Source organism: Sciurus carolinensis, chromosome 3 (assembly GCF_902686445.1).
Source record: "Sciurus carolinensis chromosome 3, mSciCar1.2, whole genome shotgun sequence".
In the NCBI taxonomy this organism is placed as follows: Eukaryota; Metazoa; Chordata; class Mammalia; order Rodentia; family Sciuridae; genus Sciurus; species Sciurus carolinensis.
This window is the reverse complement of record NC_062215.1, coordinates 54700259-54717797: the sequence shown is the minus strand read 5'-3', so window position 1 is coordinate 54717797 and position 17539 is coordinate 54700259. Positions and strand designations below refer to the sequence as shown.

At 35.2% G+C, this 17539-nt stretch overlaps 1 protein-coding gene across 1 annotated transcript in view; it reads right to left on the bottom strand.

The window, feature by feature from the left end:
- LOC124980380 (olfactory receptor 1D2-like) overlaps nt 1-15907 on the bottom strand; it is a 110911-nt gene extending 95004 nt beyond the window's left edge. Inside the window, 4 exon segments of the mRNA XM_047545876.1 lie at nt 7148-7255; nt 12103-12302; nt 15536-15674; nt 15788-15907. Of these exon segments, the coding sequence (XP_047401832.1) occupies nt 7148-7180 (33 nt within the window). The 5' untranslated portion in view covers nt 7181-7255; nt 12103-12302; nt 15536-15674; nt 15788-15907.
- Between the last annotated feature and the right edge of the window lie 1632 nt (nt 15908-17539).

The following is a 17539-nucleotide window of genomic DNA, read 5'->3' as shown; positions in this document are numbered from 1 at the left end:
GGGAAACCAATAAGAATATCAGCAGATTTTTCAATCCAGACCCTAAAAGCTAGAAGGGCCTGGAACAACATATACCAAGCCCTGAAAGAAAACGGATGCCAACCAAGCATCTTATACCCAGCAAAACTTACCTTCAAATTTGATGATGAAATAAGATCCTTCCATGATAAACAAAAGCTAAAGGAATTTACAAAAAGAAAGCCAGCATTACAGAACATTCTCAGCAAAATATTCCATGAGGAAGAGATGAGAAACAACGATGCAAATCAGCAACAGGAGGTGCTAACCTAAAGGAATAGCCAAATAAAGGAGAAACCAAATCATGTCAAAAACAAATATTAGTCAATTGACTTGGAATACAAATCATATCACAATAATAACCCTGAATGTTAATGGCCTGAACTCATCAATCAAAAGACATAGACTGGCAGATTGGATTAAAAAGAAAAATCCAACAATATGCTGCCTGCAAGAGACTCATCTCATAGAAAGAGACACCCATAGACTAAAGGTGAAAGGATGGGGAAAAACATACCATGCACACGGACACAGCAAAAAAGCTGGAGTATCCATCCTCATTTCAGATAATGTGGACTTCAAACCAAAACTAGTCAGAAGGGATAAAGAAGGACATTACATGCTGCTTAAGGGAAGCATAAATCAGCAAGACATAACAATCATAAATATCTAGGCCCCGAACATTGGCTCATCCACGTACATCAAACAAGTCCTTCTCAATTCCAGAAATCAAATAGACCACAACACAATAATACTAGGCGACTTTAACACACCTCTCTCACCAATGGATAGATCGTCCAAACAAAAATTGAATAAAGAAACTATAGATCTCAACAACACAATCAACAATTTAGACTTAACGGACATATACAGAATACATCATCCAACAAAGAATGAATACACTTTCTTCTCAACAGCACATGGATCCTTCTCCAAAATAGACCATATTTTATGCCACAAAGCTACTGTTAGCAAATACAAGAAGATAGAGATACTACCTTGTACTCTATCAGATCATAATGGATTGAAATTAGAAATAAATGACAGAATAAAAAACAGAAACTTCTCCAATACCTGGAGATTAAACAATACACTATTATATGATGAATAGATAACAGAAGACATCAGGAGGGAAATAAAAAAATTCTTAGAAGTAAATGAGAACAAAGACACATCATATCAAAATCTCTGGGACACTATGAATGCAGTACTTAGAGGAAGATTTATTTCATGGGGCGCATTCAAAAAAAGAAGCAGAAATCAACAAATAAACGACTTAACACTACAGCTCAAAGCGCTAGAAAAAGAAGAGCAGACCAATACCAAAAGTAGTAGAAGACAGGAAATAGTTAAACTCAGAGCTGAAATCAACGAAATTGAAACAAAAGAAACAATACAAAAAATTGACAAAATAAATAGTTGGTTCTTTGAAAAAATAAATAAAATTGATAAACCCTTAGCCACACTAACAAAGAGAAAGAGGGAGAAAACTCAAATTACTAAAATTCGGAATGAACAAGGAAACATCACAACAGACACGACTGAAATACAAAACATAATTAGGAGCTATTTCAAAAATCTATACTCCAACAAAACAGAAAACCTCGAAGACATCAACAAATTTCTAGAGACATATGAATTACCTAAACTGAACAAGGAGGACATACACAACTTAAATAAACCAATTTCAAGCAATGAAATAGAAGAGGTCATCAAAAGCCTACCAACAAAGAAAAGTCCAGGACCAGATGGGTTCTCAGTCGAGTTCTACAAAACCTTTAAAGAAGAGCTCATTCCAATACTCCTCAAAGTATTCCATGAAATAGAAGAGGAGGGAACCCTCCCAAACTCGTTCTATGAAGTCAATATCACCCTGATACCTAAACCAGACAGAGACACATCGAGGAAAGAAAATTTCAGACCAATATCCTTAATGAACATTGACGCAAAAATTCTCAACAAAATTTTAGCAAATCCCATACAAATATATATTAAAAAGATAGTGCACCATGATCAAGTGGGTTTTATTCCAGGGATGCAAGGTTGGTTCAACATTCGGAAATCAATTAATGTCATTCACCATATCAACAGACTTAAAGTTAAGAATCACATTATTTCAATAGATGCAGAAAAAGCATTCGATAAAATACAGCATCCCTTCATGCTCAAAACAATAGAAAAAATTGAGGTAGTGGGAACATTCCTTAACATTATAAAGGCCATCTACGCTAAGCCCATGGCTAATATCATTCTAAATGGTGAAAAACTGAAAGCGTTCCCCCTAAAAACTGGAACAAGGCAGGGATGCCCTCTTTCACCACTTCTATTCAACATCGTCCTTGAGACTCTAGGCAGAGCAATTAGACAGACCAAGAAATTAAAGGGATACGAATAGGAAAAGAAGAACTCAAACTATCCCTGTTCACTGATGACATGATTATATATTTAGAGGAACCTGGAAATTCAACCAGAAAACTTTTAGAACTCATAAGTGAATTCAGTAAAGTAGCAGGTTACAAGATCAATGCTCATAAATCCAATGCATTTTTATACATAAGTGATGAATCTTCAGAAAGAGAAATTAGGAAAACTACCCCATTCACAAAAGCATCGAAAAAAATAAAATACTTGGGAATCAATCTCACAAAAGAGGTGAAAGACCTCTACAATGAGAACTACAGAACACTAAAGAAAGAAATTAAAGAAAACCTTAGAAGATGGAAAGATCTCCCATGTTCCTGGATAGGCAGAATTAATATTGTCAAAATGGCTATACTACCTAAAGTGCTATACAGATTCAATGCAATTCCAATTAAAATCCCAATAATGTACCTTGCAGAAATAGAACAAGCAATTATGAAATTCATCTGGAAGAATGAAAAACCTAGAATAGCTAAAGCAATCCTCAGTAGCAAGAGCGAAGCACGGGGTATTGCAATACCAGATCTTCAACTCTACTACAAAGCAATAGTAACAAAAACGGCATGGTATTGGTACCAAAATAGACAGGTAGATCAATGGTACAGAATAGAGGACATGGACACAAACCCAAATAAATACAATTTTCTCATACTAGACAAAGGTTCCAGCAATATGCAATGGAGAAAAGATAGCCTCTTCAACAAATGGTGCTGGGAAAACTGGAAAACCATATGCAATAGAATGAAATTAAACCCCTATCTCTCACCCTACACAAAACTCAACTCAAAATGGATGAAGGACCTCGGAATCAGACCAGAGACCCTGCATCTTATAGAAGAAAAAGTAGGTCCAAATCTTCAACTTGTTGGCTTAGGATCAGACTTCCTTAACAGGACTCCCATAGCACAAGAAATAAAAGCAAGAATCAACAACTGGGATAGATTCAAACTAAAAAGTTTTCTCTCAGCAAAGGAAACTATCAGCAATGTGAAGAGAGAGCCTACAGAGTGGGAGAATATCTTTGCCAACCATACTTCAGATAGAGCGCTAATTTCCAGAATCTATAAAGAACTCAAAAAACTCTACACCAAGAATACAAATAATCCAATCAACAAATGGGCTAAGGAAATGAACAGACACTTCACAGATATATGAAAAAATGTTCAACATCCCTAGTAATAAGGGAAATGCAAATCAAAAGTACCCTAAGATTTCATCTCACCCCAATTAGAATGGTGATTATCAAGAACACAAGCAACAATAGGTGTTGGCGAGGATGTGGTGAACAAGGAACACTCATACATTGCTGGTGGGGTTGCAAATTAGTGCAGCCACTCTGGAAAGCAGTGTGGAGATTCCTCAGAAAGCTTGGAATGGAAACACCATTTGACCTAGCTATCCCACTCCTTGGTCTATACCCAAAGGACTTAAAATCAGCATACTACAGAGATACAGCCACATCAATGTTCATTGCTGCTCAATTCACCATAGCCACATTGTGGAACCAACCTAGATGCCCTTCAGTTGATGAATGGATAAAGAAACTGTGGCATATATATACAATGGAATATTACTCCGCAATGAAGAATGATAAAATTATGGCATTTGCAGGCAAATGGATGAAATTGGAGAATATCATGCTAAGTGAGATAAGCCAATCTCAAAAAACTAAAGGACGAATGATCTCTCTGATAAGCGGATGAGGACATATAATGGGGGGTGGGAGGGGTTAGCACTAGGTTTAGGGTTAGGTTTAGAGTTAAGGATAAGGAGAGCGGTAAGAATGAAGGAAAGAAGGACTGTATAGAGGGGAAAGAGGGGTGGGAGGGGTGGGGGGAAGGAAAAAAAATAATCAAACATCATTGCCCTATGTAAACGTATGATTACACAAATGGTATGCCTTGACTCTATGTACAAATAGAGAAACAACATGTATCCCATTTGTATACAATAATAAAAAAAATAAAAATAAAAAAAATTTTTTAAAAATGAAGACAGTTACAAGGAGAATACATTAAATTTAGCTAAAGATGTTCATAAATGATATAAAGTCAAAAAGTTCTGCAATTATTCCTATAAGTACACTGATGAACAGAAGTAGAAAATAGAACTTAAAAAACCTGTGTGGGAGAACAAGAGCCTGGGACTGCAAGTCAGGACCCTGGACTCTGTTCTGCTGACAACTGTTTTCCTAGCTGTGAAATTTTGAGCAAGATGCTTAACTTCTAGAGGTTCACTTTCACTACTTGTCAAAAGAGGGTTTTGGATTAGCCTATCTTGGAGGACCCTCCAGCTCTGACATTCAGGGATTGCATATTCTCAGGGGGACTTTCAGCAAGTTAGGTTGCTTCAGCCTAGGGGCTCTTCCTCTTAACCAAGATCATTAAACACTTAGATGGCTCTTGAGCAGTGTAATCTTGGGATGCAGGCAGTCTACCAGCAGTGGAGTTCAGCTTCCAAACATATGACAACATCAAAATGGCTGAATGCCCAGAAACTTGGAAAAGGGAGTAGTTTACATAAATACCATGCAACCTTTGAGCAAATAGGAACATGGGTCCAATAGGGTGTCCACAGGATGTTATGGTTTCATTTAAAGGAAAAAATCTTCCTTTGCCTTTAAAGTGGAGTTGTGAAGGGGAGACCCTGTGATCAATCCTACTTCAGCTAACTTTTGCTTAATAGCACACTTTCCCAGAACTTAGTGACTTAAAGCAACAACCTTTTTAATTTAGCTTGTAGTTCTGTGGGTTGGTTAGGCAGTTCCTCTAGTCTGGACTGTCTTTACTGGTTTCTGATTGCCTTGCTCGTGCATCTGGAGTGGATTGGCAGATCAGCTTGTAGCTGGATGATCTGGGATGGCCTCAATCTAATATCTGGCAGTTGACAGGCTGCAGGCTCGAGCTGCATGACTATTGGCTGGGGTGTCTGAGGATGACCTTTTAGTATCCATCAGATTAGTGTGAACCGATTCACATAATAGCCAAACAGGGTTCCCAAAAGCCATAAGAGGGCAAGTCCAAATGTGTAAGTCCCTTTCAAGCCTACTCTGTGACACAAAAACAAGCCACCTAGGCAATCCAGATTCAAGAGATGGGTGACTGATGAATGCAAAAAAGGAGAATGGAGTGTCCCCATCCCTGTGGTAGGGATATAGGGACCATGATTTGTAAACTTTGCTTTCCACTCAGGTTTGTGGCATTCTCCCTGGGTATATCATTTCTTAACATATTAGAGTTCCACACTTACTATTTGAGAATTTCTTGTGAATATGTTGTTACCTTCCCAATACCAGTTCCATTAGATAGTGTAGAACCTGCCCACATACAAAGATGGTGAACAGCTCACTTTTAGTTTTCATGATTATGAAGTCAAGGATTCTCAAATCCAGAAGTTTCTGTGGTCACAGAGGGCTGCATAATATGAGGCTAAGGAATTACCTTTCCCACAGGCACTGAACTACACAGATGCTATGTCACCATAATTACATCTTTGTCAACAATTTCATACTTATATGCATTCTAGCAAGTGATTAATACTATTTTAAAGTAAATTTGTATATCATATATTGGTCTACAATTTTCTTTCTTTTAATCAATAATGTGTATTGAAGATTCTTTCATTATTTTCATTTAACTGTTCACCACATTTGAGTCAGTTCCATTGCAAACCAAGCTTTAATAACCATCCTTGAAAACAGGAACTGGGAGTTTTTGAGCTTGTGTTTCTTTGAAATGTGGAACTGTTATGTCATAAGATTTGCACAATTTAATAAGTAGATACAGTAGATATTATAAAATTACCCTTTAAAGTGTCTTAACTAATCCAAATATTTGTCAGCAAGAAATGAGAGTGTCTACTTTTCCTATACCCACACTTTACATCATCAGATTCTATTTTTTTCCAATCTAATGGGGAAAAATGTTTTCTCACACTGATTTGAATTTCTCTTATTACTTGTGATATTGAACATATTTTCTTCTTTTATTGGACATTTGCATTTCCTACTCTGTCTTTGGTTTTTAAAAATGGAGATTAATAGGATTTGCATTGTTTATTTGCCAACTGGTTTTCTTATATGTGTGTCTTCTGGTTATTGAAGAACAGCTGAAGCAAAAAAAATTGAAAAAGCATCTAAGATTATAAGCAAAACAAATTTGACCTAGGTTACAATTACTATTTCAATGTTTAGTGGTTAAGTTTTACACACACACACACACACACACACAAAGTAAGTGATGCACACATATGTAATATATGTATAGTATTGTTATGGTTTGGATATGAGGTATCCCCTAAAACTCCTATGTTAATACAGGAATATTCACAAGTGAAATGATTTGATTATGATAGTTATAATCAGTTCATCCTAGTTTGAATGGACTGATTAGGTGGTAACTGTAGGCAAGTGGAGAGTGACTGGAAGAGGTGGGTTCACCTTCTCTGAGGCCCCCTCCCTCTCTGCGTTCTAGCTGCCATGTACTGAGCAGCTTCCTTCTGCTTTGCCCTTCTGCCATGATGGCTGCCTTGCCTTGGCCCAGAGCAATGGATCCAGCCAACCATGTACTAAACCTTTGAGAATGTGATCCAAAATAAAGTTTTCCTTCTAAGTTGTCTTTGTCAGATATTTTGGTCATAATAATGACTAACACACACCTATATATGCAAATACCCACAATTAAGGAAACAACTCTTACCCACTACTTACCTTCATTGAACTGATATATAAAATCAAGAACATGTTTTATCATTTTTCTTATTTCATCCAAAATATCAGCTTGCAGAACACATTGGAGTTGGTGATCAACTTCTATACCTAGGTACAGAAGGGAAGATAGTAATATTATACAAGCATTAGAACATATTTTGAAATCAAGCATTTTGATACCTAGAACCCCATTATTATAAACTATTTAAAAGTTAGACCAGTTAGCATCGTGGAAAGTATTTGAGACAGAATGTTCAGCAAAAAATAAAGCAGAACATTTACATGTTTAAATATGCATAGTGATAAATGCATAGTGAATAAAGACTGAAAGAGAACATGGAAAAAATCACAGACTTGTGTTTGAGTAGTTAGAACTCAGGGTTATTTTTCCTTTAAATTTACTTCAATAAGATTCATATATTTAAGTGTCATAACATAGCAAAAGAAGTGGACAAGCCTGTAATGACAAAATAATAGGTGGTCACAAAGAGAAACTGTCAGAGACCTAATATTCAGCTCTAACAGGGAGACAGACATCAAGTTAGTCATTGAAATCTAGCAAGATGAAGTATAATTTTAAGTTAACATGCAATCTATGTGGCTTTGGGACAACATTGTTATACTTAATAATAATCCATCTGACATGATGGATTCTTATTTTCTGTAGAAAAATGTGTATTTCCTCTAACCTCAATAAAATTATGCTTGTACTACCATATCTATTTCCTGTAGCTGTCAAGCATCCATCCTTATATATACATAGTACTCCTTCTCCACCTGTTCAGGTCTCCCACAAAGTCATCACTCCAATCATTGCTTTCTCCTTTTATCAAACTGTTTACTAAGTATATCACCCACATGCATTCTCTTCTATTCAACTCAAATATATTCTTTTAACCCATCCTATTTTCACCCATTTCTATTATTTTCCAGTTCTAAAAATCTCATTATATTGCATTGTGTTTAACCTTCTTGGATATACATATAGGCATTTATTTAAGTATATGGTATCATAAGTGTGGCTAAGGTATGCCTCTGTGCATAAATGATTTGTACAAATGAATGACAATTGTGTTCATGGATGTATCTGTGTGCATATTGTAGAAGACACTGTTGTTTGCCTACCCCAAATACATTCCGTTTTCCTTCCTTCTTATACAATCATAATTTTGGTTGAGTATCCAATCTTTCAGGTAAATAACTTTTCTTTGGCTTAAGAGTAAATATTCAATAGTTTAATTCATTTATAGTAATCCAATTATCCTGATGATTTAAGAATGGAAATTTGATTCAGTTTTGACAAAGAGGGAATAAGGAAAGATAGGTAGGGGAGTTCCTGAGGGTTCCTTCCTCCATTAGATACTGTCAGGTTGGCATATGATACTTGGAACTACAGTGGACTCTTTATAACCTGGGGTCAGCTAACAACGTACTAAAACCAGGTAGATAAAAAGAGCCTGGTCCCTCATGACATTGTTAAATTGTTATGTAAAATAATATGCTAATATTATTGTTTAAGGCATTTTAGGTTACCTGCAGCCAAAAGCATTCTACATATTCTTGTTTGGGAAGGGGATGGAAGGTATGATTCAGGTAGTCCTATATAGGACAGGCAGAAGCTATGAACTAACCAGTAGGAGTGCATAATTCCCTGAGAAGGGCCAGTTATTGAAAGTTTATTTTGGTTTTTGGCTTGTTTGTTTTTGTTTCTGTTTCTTGTTTTCCTTATTGTGGGTGCAGAATAATAGGTTGGCTGGCCCTAGAGCAGCATACTTGAATTTGTAGGACATGACTGTGGCATCTTCAGGAGTGGAGCTGAAGGAATAATGATCAAAAATAACCTGTCTGAATCTCAGGCGAGACCATAGTCAGTCTAGACAAGTTAGGAGAAGATTGTGTGTGTGTGTGTGTGTGTGTGTGTGTGTGTGTGTGAGAGAGAGAGAGAGAGAGAGAGAGAGAGAGAGAGAGAGAGAGAAAGAGAGAGAGAGAAACAGGTCAGAGAAGGAAAGAATATAGAGAGTGTTGGATGTTGGAGAACGATCCTGAGGCTGGTGGCAGCAAACAACTTCTTTCTGGGATAAATTTATGGAGAATAGTCATGTTATATTTTAGTCACCTTGGCAATAGAACAAAGGTGGTCTTTGTAGGTAGCTTGTAGAAGTTAAAAGAAGTTATATGGGTAATATTCTTATTATAAATTGTTGACTCAGAAAGAATGCCTCTTGTGATCTTAAGTGTTTTGTCCAATGTATATGTGACATAATATGTCAAATATAAAAGAGTAAAGTTGGAATGAGAACATAATAATATCTCTAATTATTTATAATGTACTTAATACTCCCTCATATTGAAATGTTTTGAAGATTTGGCTCTATTTGTAAGGGCCAAACTTATCAGCAGATATTTGTTCTAGCTAGAATAGCATTGTCCACAAACAACGTAATCTAAAGCTAATCTTTCAAAGTTTGAAAGTCTTACACTTTTATTTGGTATCAAAGGGAACCATAATCTCTATTATTCTTATTATTATTTTGTGGTGCCAAGGATGGAACCCTAGGTCTTACACATGGCACTGTTTCACTGAACTCAGTACTCAACCTTATCTAACATAGTAAGGTTTCAGTTTATTACATTTATTACAACTCTGTGTCTATATTTGGATACTTAGCTTCCTACAATTATAATTAATAATTCATTTCTTTTCTTAGTTATGTACCCAAAGTATCAATACTTGAATAACCAGGATAATTTCATTTGTTTATATTATTTGCTATCTTTCTCTTAAATTTACTCTTGGTTAAGGCATCCAAGATCTAACAAAAAATACCTTAAGTTGTAATAGAAATTTTAATTACACTATAGTTAGCAAATTGTTAATCATGCTAGTAGGTCTCACAGGAAAGAGAATAAATTTTTCGTACTATGGCCATTTATCCCTCTATGCAGTAATGACCTCCTTAATGTCTGTCTTCTCATAAGATACTAAGCTCTTTGAGGGAACCTGTGTGCCTTGTTCATTACTGTTTCCCCAGAACCTAGCACAGTGCTGGTCTGTAGTGGACACATAATAATTACCTATTAAAAGTACAAATTTTTAGAGTAATTAATTCTATGGAGTGGAGTTAGAGAGAAGGTTCTGTAGAAGGTGACATTTCACTTAAGTCTTGGGAATGAGAAGAATCTGTCATACTCATTTGAAGGGCCAAACATAACAGCAAAGGAAATAATATGAATGGAACCAGAAAGATACTCAGAAATATTGAGGAAATTAAGTACAATGTCTGCCTGGGGTTAATTTGCTTATTATCTAATAATTATAAGCCTTAATGATGTGCAAGTTAGCTACAAATATTCTTTAATTTTTCTGGAGTTTCAGGTAAGACATACTTTATTCAGTTATGCCAATAGACTTACCAACAGGATACTTGGCTCTAGAGAGAGTGATTGTATATTTGAGAAAAGAATGCTCAATAAGATAAACATAGCAGGGTAAGGAAGCCAAAGAAGTCTGATAAGAAATTTTTAAATGTCTTTCTTTTATGTAAAGACCATATGTTTTATTCTCTTTGCTGCTATGGAGAGAGTGATGCCTTCATATTCTTTACTTTATCAACCAAGATTAGTAAGACAACTTTAGGAAACACTCTAAAGCTCAATGTTATAGCTTTGAAAACATTCAAATAAATTGCACATAAAATTACATGCAGCTTTCTGGGTAAAATGTACATTACAAAATTCTCCTGAGCCATGACCAAATAAGAGGAAATAAATTTTCTTTCTGAATGGATGTGGTTGTTTTTGTTTTCATCATTAGTTACCCTTACTATTTAGCTTTTTTATTCTCTTAAGAACTCTGTTTCTACCCCTGTAATTTAGGTTCTACAGATGTGAGGTGATTCACCTTCATCCTGCTTATTTGAATAAAAATTTGAGTCACCTCTCTTAGTTCGATAACCAGGAATCAATCTTGTGGCTTCCAGTCTGGCCACCAAAGCATTCAGCTCTCTTCAATGAGCAACAGAGATCAGCTGCATAAGGATCTCCCACCTGAACCATGACCTACTGATTGTCCACAACTCAAGAGAAACAAAAATAATAGTTAACCTCACATGGGGTAGACATTAGTCTAAATGCTTTGAATACATTTTCTCATTTAAACCTTTTAGCAGTCATATTGGGTATTATTATGGCAATTTTATAAAAAGCCTTTTTGAGAGTTGAACTTCTTGTTTAAGGTAAGTGAAGGAGAAAGCCAAGATTTAAGCCCAGCTTCTGGCTACATGGGTCAAACTTTTCCCACTAAACCATTTTAGCTCTCTCAGGAAGAAAGAACATCTATTATATAAAATCAAACACAAAATTCATTATTTGTGTTTTCACTTGTTTGGTATTTTTTAGCATTGTTTCTTTAGTTAAAGGCATTGGAATGCTCAATTTTTAATCTCACAGATTCCTGAGTCTTAAAATGATTAGCCATATGAAGTATAGGACAAAAGTTTGGCAGTATGTTATGTAATCCCAATCAAAATGTTGACAAGGGCAGGACTAAAGGGAAACAATGTCTTCACCACTGAAAATAACAATTATTTGAACTTCCTAAAACCCTATAATTTTGATATTTCAACTCTACCATATAAAATTCTGATATTCATTTTACTTGACTTTTTGTCAAATAACTTATGAATTGGTGGCTTTCTCAAAACCTAAGCTTATAGGCATAAGAATCCACAAGGGTCTTGTTATTTTTTTCATCGTAGTTGCTCTTTTACTTGTTTCTCCCTTTCTCCTGCCTGTCACCACCACCTCTGTGTCTGGGTATAGCCTCCCATCCAGCCTCCCAGCCTGACTGTGGAATAGATCTATTTCTCTTGAACCTTCCTTCCTGACCCTGTTCTGGTTGTTTCACATCTATAATTGACTTATATAAACTTATAAATTAATAACATTGACATTACCTTAAAATAATGAAACATCTGAATTAAAAAGTCAGTCCTGGAATCTTCAAGAATAAGGGTGCACCCCAAGTGAGAGGTTGTGTTGTGAAGGTCATAAATGATGTCATAGGAATCTTCACTATTTTTGGACCAAATAAATGATTTCTTTCTTGTGTTCTTTTCACTTCATATGGAAAATCCTCTGACATCTTTTTGCCATGCTATTATTAGCAGAAAGGAAAAGATTAACATTATTTGTGGCTAAGAAAACATAAATACTCAATAATATTGTATAGAGGGAAATGAGGGGTGGGGTGGGGATGGGGGAAGGAAAGATAATGGAATGAGACAGACATCATTACCCTATATACATGTATGATTACACAAATGGTGTGACTCTACATCATGTACAACCAGAGAAATGAAAAGTACCCCATTTGTGTATAATAAATAAAAAAAGAAGTAAAATAAAATAGCCAATAAGAATACAGTGTACAAAGAACCAGTTGTCAAACTTTTAACATGGAAAATCTTGTGAGAGGAGTAAGAACATCTAAAACTTTTATATACAAAAAAATCTTTTTCTCTCCATTTTATTCCACACAACTGATATTACATTGGTATTCATGAAAAATAATATGTTCATTATGTGGCTAGTCACAGGTAGGACATTTCAAACAATTTACCATTGACTTCAACCCTAAACAAAACTTTTCCATTAATCTTATTTATAGTTTCTTTGCAATTATGGTACATTTGTTATTTATAATGGAGATGAATCATTAAATGCATCTTCCCCCCAATCTTTACTCTGGCTAGTTCAAGTTCTCAAAACATAATCAAACTCAGGTGTTCACATCATCTTAATGCTAGATAATTTTAACTGAGGCCCAACTGTCATTAATGGTCCAGGGTAAAGGTTTACAGATTAGAGTCCCCAGATATACAAAAATGTGCAGGTACATGTGTATATATTTTTGTGGGACAAGTGTTAATAGCTATTATTATATTCTTACATGGTTCTCAATCAGTTTCTCCATACTTCCTGAAATGGTTAGGATACATTTTTTCTTGTCGTATGTGACAATGGTTTAGATTTCTTTTTTCTCATTAAATCATTCTACCACATTTTCATGTAGTTCCATCTCTTTTTATTTCCTGGTTATTTTTACTAGTATCTCAAGGGACCTCCACTTTGTACCTGAGTGCTTCCTGTCTGGAATATAGTCAAGAAGGTGGATTAGTCATTTTGCAGTTATGAAGCAAAAGCCATGAGTCCAAAAATGTTCATGTGAAGAAGAGCACAGTGGGAAGAGAGAAGCAACCTGTGGCACTGATGATATCATGAAGCCACCCCACCAGCCCTGGAAAGCCTACCTTTGGACTCGTTATTTGTGAATAAGAAACCCTTATTTCCTTAAGCTACTATGTTTAAGTTTCTATTATATGCAACCAAACATAATTCCTAAAGGATTAATGTACATGTATTATACACATACATATTATATACACATGTGCACACACAAATATCTGTTTTTAAAGTTAATTCATGATAATCCCATGAGACCATTCCCTACCTTATTTGCTTCTACATCTTTCTACCCCAATTGAGTAAATGGCACCACTGCCCACCCAGCTGCTCAGAGTTTAGGCTGGAAGTTTTGAAAGACAATGGACATTTTGAGTTTCCATGCCTGGAGTACAGGTACCACTGGAACAGTTCCAAGGGATGAGACTGAAAGAACAGACAGAGGCAAGAACCCAAAGAGCACTATCATCTATACTAGGTAGCTTAGATCTATTCTGAGGAGGAGACTTTTAAAAAAAATTGACAGGGGAAAAGCATGTTAGGATTATCTCTATAACATAAGGGAAGGCAATAAGGACTGGAGCAAGTCTCAATCTACAGTCTGTTGAGAGGTTATTGTAACTGTCTGCAGGATAAATAAACTAAGGGAGTAAAACAGGAGAGCAAGACTGGATATGTGAAGTTCTTGCAAACAATATTTGGAAAAACTTACCCACTAGACAAGGGGGATGAAGAACTGTCATTTCTATGGAGGATTTTCTATGGTGGATGACAGTGCCCTTACTGAGATGAGGAATATAGGAAAAGAAATTTGGGGTGGGTAGGAAAAGATATATATTTCATAAATTTTCATAGCTGCTCTAAGAGAGAACTGCTTGACCTCTGAAAAGTGTTATGAAGAAGAAGCAGAATGTGAATTCAATTTAAAAAACTTCTCTCACTGAAAGGCACACTTATAGAATAAGTGGTCATAATAAGAAAACTCACCCAAGTTCATTTTAGAGTCATTTGTGAACTTAATATGCTGACAGTTGTTCTTCAACAAATTATTTTTTGTACTATAATATGTATATGTATAATACTCATTTTAGGTTAATAACTTTTTATATTGATATCACCTCAATCATAAAGATAAAGCATTTTAAAAATTAAAATTGAATTCATCTTTTGTTCCATAGTGACACTAAACCTAAGGACTTCTCTAACTCAAATTATGTATCAGAAAACAGGTACATAAAGCAGTGCAGCTAGTTGTTCCTGTGCATGTCTTATATCTTGTCTAGCAGTCTACCCACTCCTTGGGGGGAAAAAAACAACTGTACACAGTGTTGTACTCCCACAGTACTTGGCACAATGATAAAAGATGTTTAATAATATTTTTTGGTAAATGAAAGAAAAAAATGAAAAAGGTAAAACACTTAGAGGCATATACAGTGATAGCTATCAGGACACAAACAAAGGCAACAATAATTAGTCAGGATCCATCTAGAATATTAGGATTAAGTATATTGTATGGAATGCATTTTAAATCAGCTACAACTCAAATTCAGAAAGTCCAGGGTAAGTGTCTTTGGCTCTCATTATTTAATCCACCCTCAAAGGTAAATACTATTCCTCAGGTTGCAGAGTGGCCTGATGTTTTCAGAAAATGGGTACGTATTCACTCTTCATTCAACAAATATTAATTGGAACATCATATTTTTCTTAACTAGAACTTTATGTGCTACCATAAACAGTTGCAAGAAAACATTGTAGTGAATTTCCCACACAGCTAACAAGTATGTACGTAAATACAGTGGTCAAACACTAACTTAATGCAAAGGATTATTAAATCTGTCTTTCCAGATATGATTTAAAAATAAAATCTTTCTTATATATTTTTGTAGTCTGCATAGGATATATTTGTAAAGAAAAATCAAATAATGTGGTATTTTTAAAAGTATTTAAAAGAGCATATGAATGCTTAGTTTCCACAACTGTGTAATTCACAAGGCAGCATGACTTAAAGTGAAAGATATGTACATATTACAGGCACTATATGTACAAACATGAATATTCATCACACAGATATGTGTACATGTTCTCTCACACACATACCACACTTCACACATGCATGTATGCACACTATACAAAACATGTTCTTACCTAAGATTTTCAAGGTCAAAAACACGATTCAGATCACAGTCAAAATATCTGGTACACTTCTTCACCGCTCTTGGGTTGGTAATAAGTGGTTTACTTCCAGCCCTGTTCTCTGAATCTCAGCATCATTCTCTAGCCAGTGCTTAACCAGAAATACTCCTGTTAGCTCATTCCTGTGAGTTTCTCCAAAGACAGCCATCTTTTTTATAGGTTCTTCAGTAATGTGATGAGAGGTCATTTTACCAATAGTCTTACCTGATTTCTGCAAATCAAAAGAGAGATTAAATGAAGCTTAACATTCTAAGAAAAGTTTAGAAATTTAAATTTAAATACAATTTAAACAAAGTGTAAAGCACAGAGAACTTTAAACCTCTCCTGTTACAAGCTCTGTATATTATGTGGACACTCCTCTCTGTAGCCCTGTCCTTTACCATATTTGGATTAAAATATACAAAGAGCAACCAGAGATACAAATGTTAACTTGTAACTCCCTCAGATGGTCAGTAGATTGAAGTACAATAATAAATTGGCCTCTCCTACCAGTACAAAAAGTCTGTTTTTTCTTCAGCTAGGACGACATCCAACAAGGCTTTCGTGATCATTTGTAATAATAAAAATAGTTCAAAGAGTTCTAATCTGCCAAAATTTTAAAAATTAAGAAATGATTCATTCAATATTTGTTTCCACTGGCATTAAATATATATATATCTAAAGTGAATCCAGTCATTTTTCATGACATGAGAGTATTGAGTCTCATGTCTACAAACAGTCAAAAACAGATACTCAGAACTTCCTCTTGAACCAGCACCCTTTCTCATGGAATGCTTTTTCAGGGAGACACAGAGAACCAATCTGTGATCACTAAGTCTTGAAATGCTACTTTGAAACATCCCTTAGTTTCTTTCTCATGATGTTTTTGTTTATTCTCTGTCAATTTCCTTAGGAATTTTGCCTAAATACCAAAGGAAAAGCAACTCTTAGTAATTTTCAAGTCCTTTTAATGCACAAAAATGTCTTGGGACATACTATATATATTAACACATGATATGAATTTATAAAGACATGGCCTCATTTACTGAAAGCAAGTCCTTTCCACTGGAATGTGTGATGTAAAACAGGGTCTTTTTAGAAGAAATCACCCAGAATGCTACGATGATTACGTGCCTTTGGATAAATGACTCTGAGGCAAATCTGATTTGATTTCATGCTTGATCACACAGAAAGTCAAATATGTTCAATTATTAAAATTCTATGTATTAGTATTATCAGGTTGTTTCATAGGAGTACAAGAATAATTCATTACAACTGTGGAGTACTTAAATATATGATGTTCTTCCACATATATTAGTTCAATTTACTCATATACCCACTTTGTAAAACAGGACAGGTTAGGTATTGACATCCCCATTGCAGGGATAAAACAAAGAGAGGTTAAACAACCTGATTTAGTTTATACAGCTACATAAGAGAAAACTAGGCCTGGGTCCCATGGTTCTGATTTAAGTTCAGTGCTTTCTCACAGGGCAATAGGGTGCCTCTGTTATTTTTGGTCTCCTCTGAAGTTCTACTTTTGCTGTTTCAGAATTCACATAAACAACCACTACAGTGTACTCAGGAAATAAGCAAGCATGCAAATAATATGCATGATAGAAATATGAAATGTGATATTTAATTAACTAATTCCCACATTTTTCCTTTAAAAGACCATAATGCAGAGATAAAGCAAAATAACAAAATCTAAATTTAAAAGTTAAAATTACTGTTCTAAGTCAAAGCCCTGCAGCCTTTTTTTTTGGCACATATTAGTGCACACTCGACACTTCATTGTGAAGATGATGAAAACACCAGTAAATGTAAACAGATAACACTTGTAATGCTACTGTGGTTTCAAGAGTAGTAACTATGGTAAATTATTAACACAACTGTTCTGTTTCTTTCCTTGCTGATTTGTACTTTGTTCTGCCATTTGCCCTAGTCTCTCTGGAAATGCTGCTTCAGTTATTTACG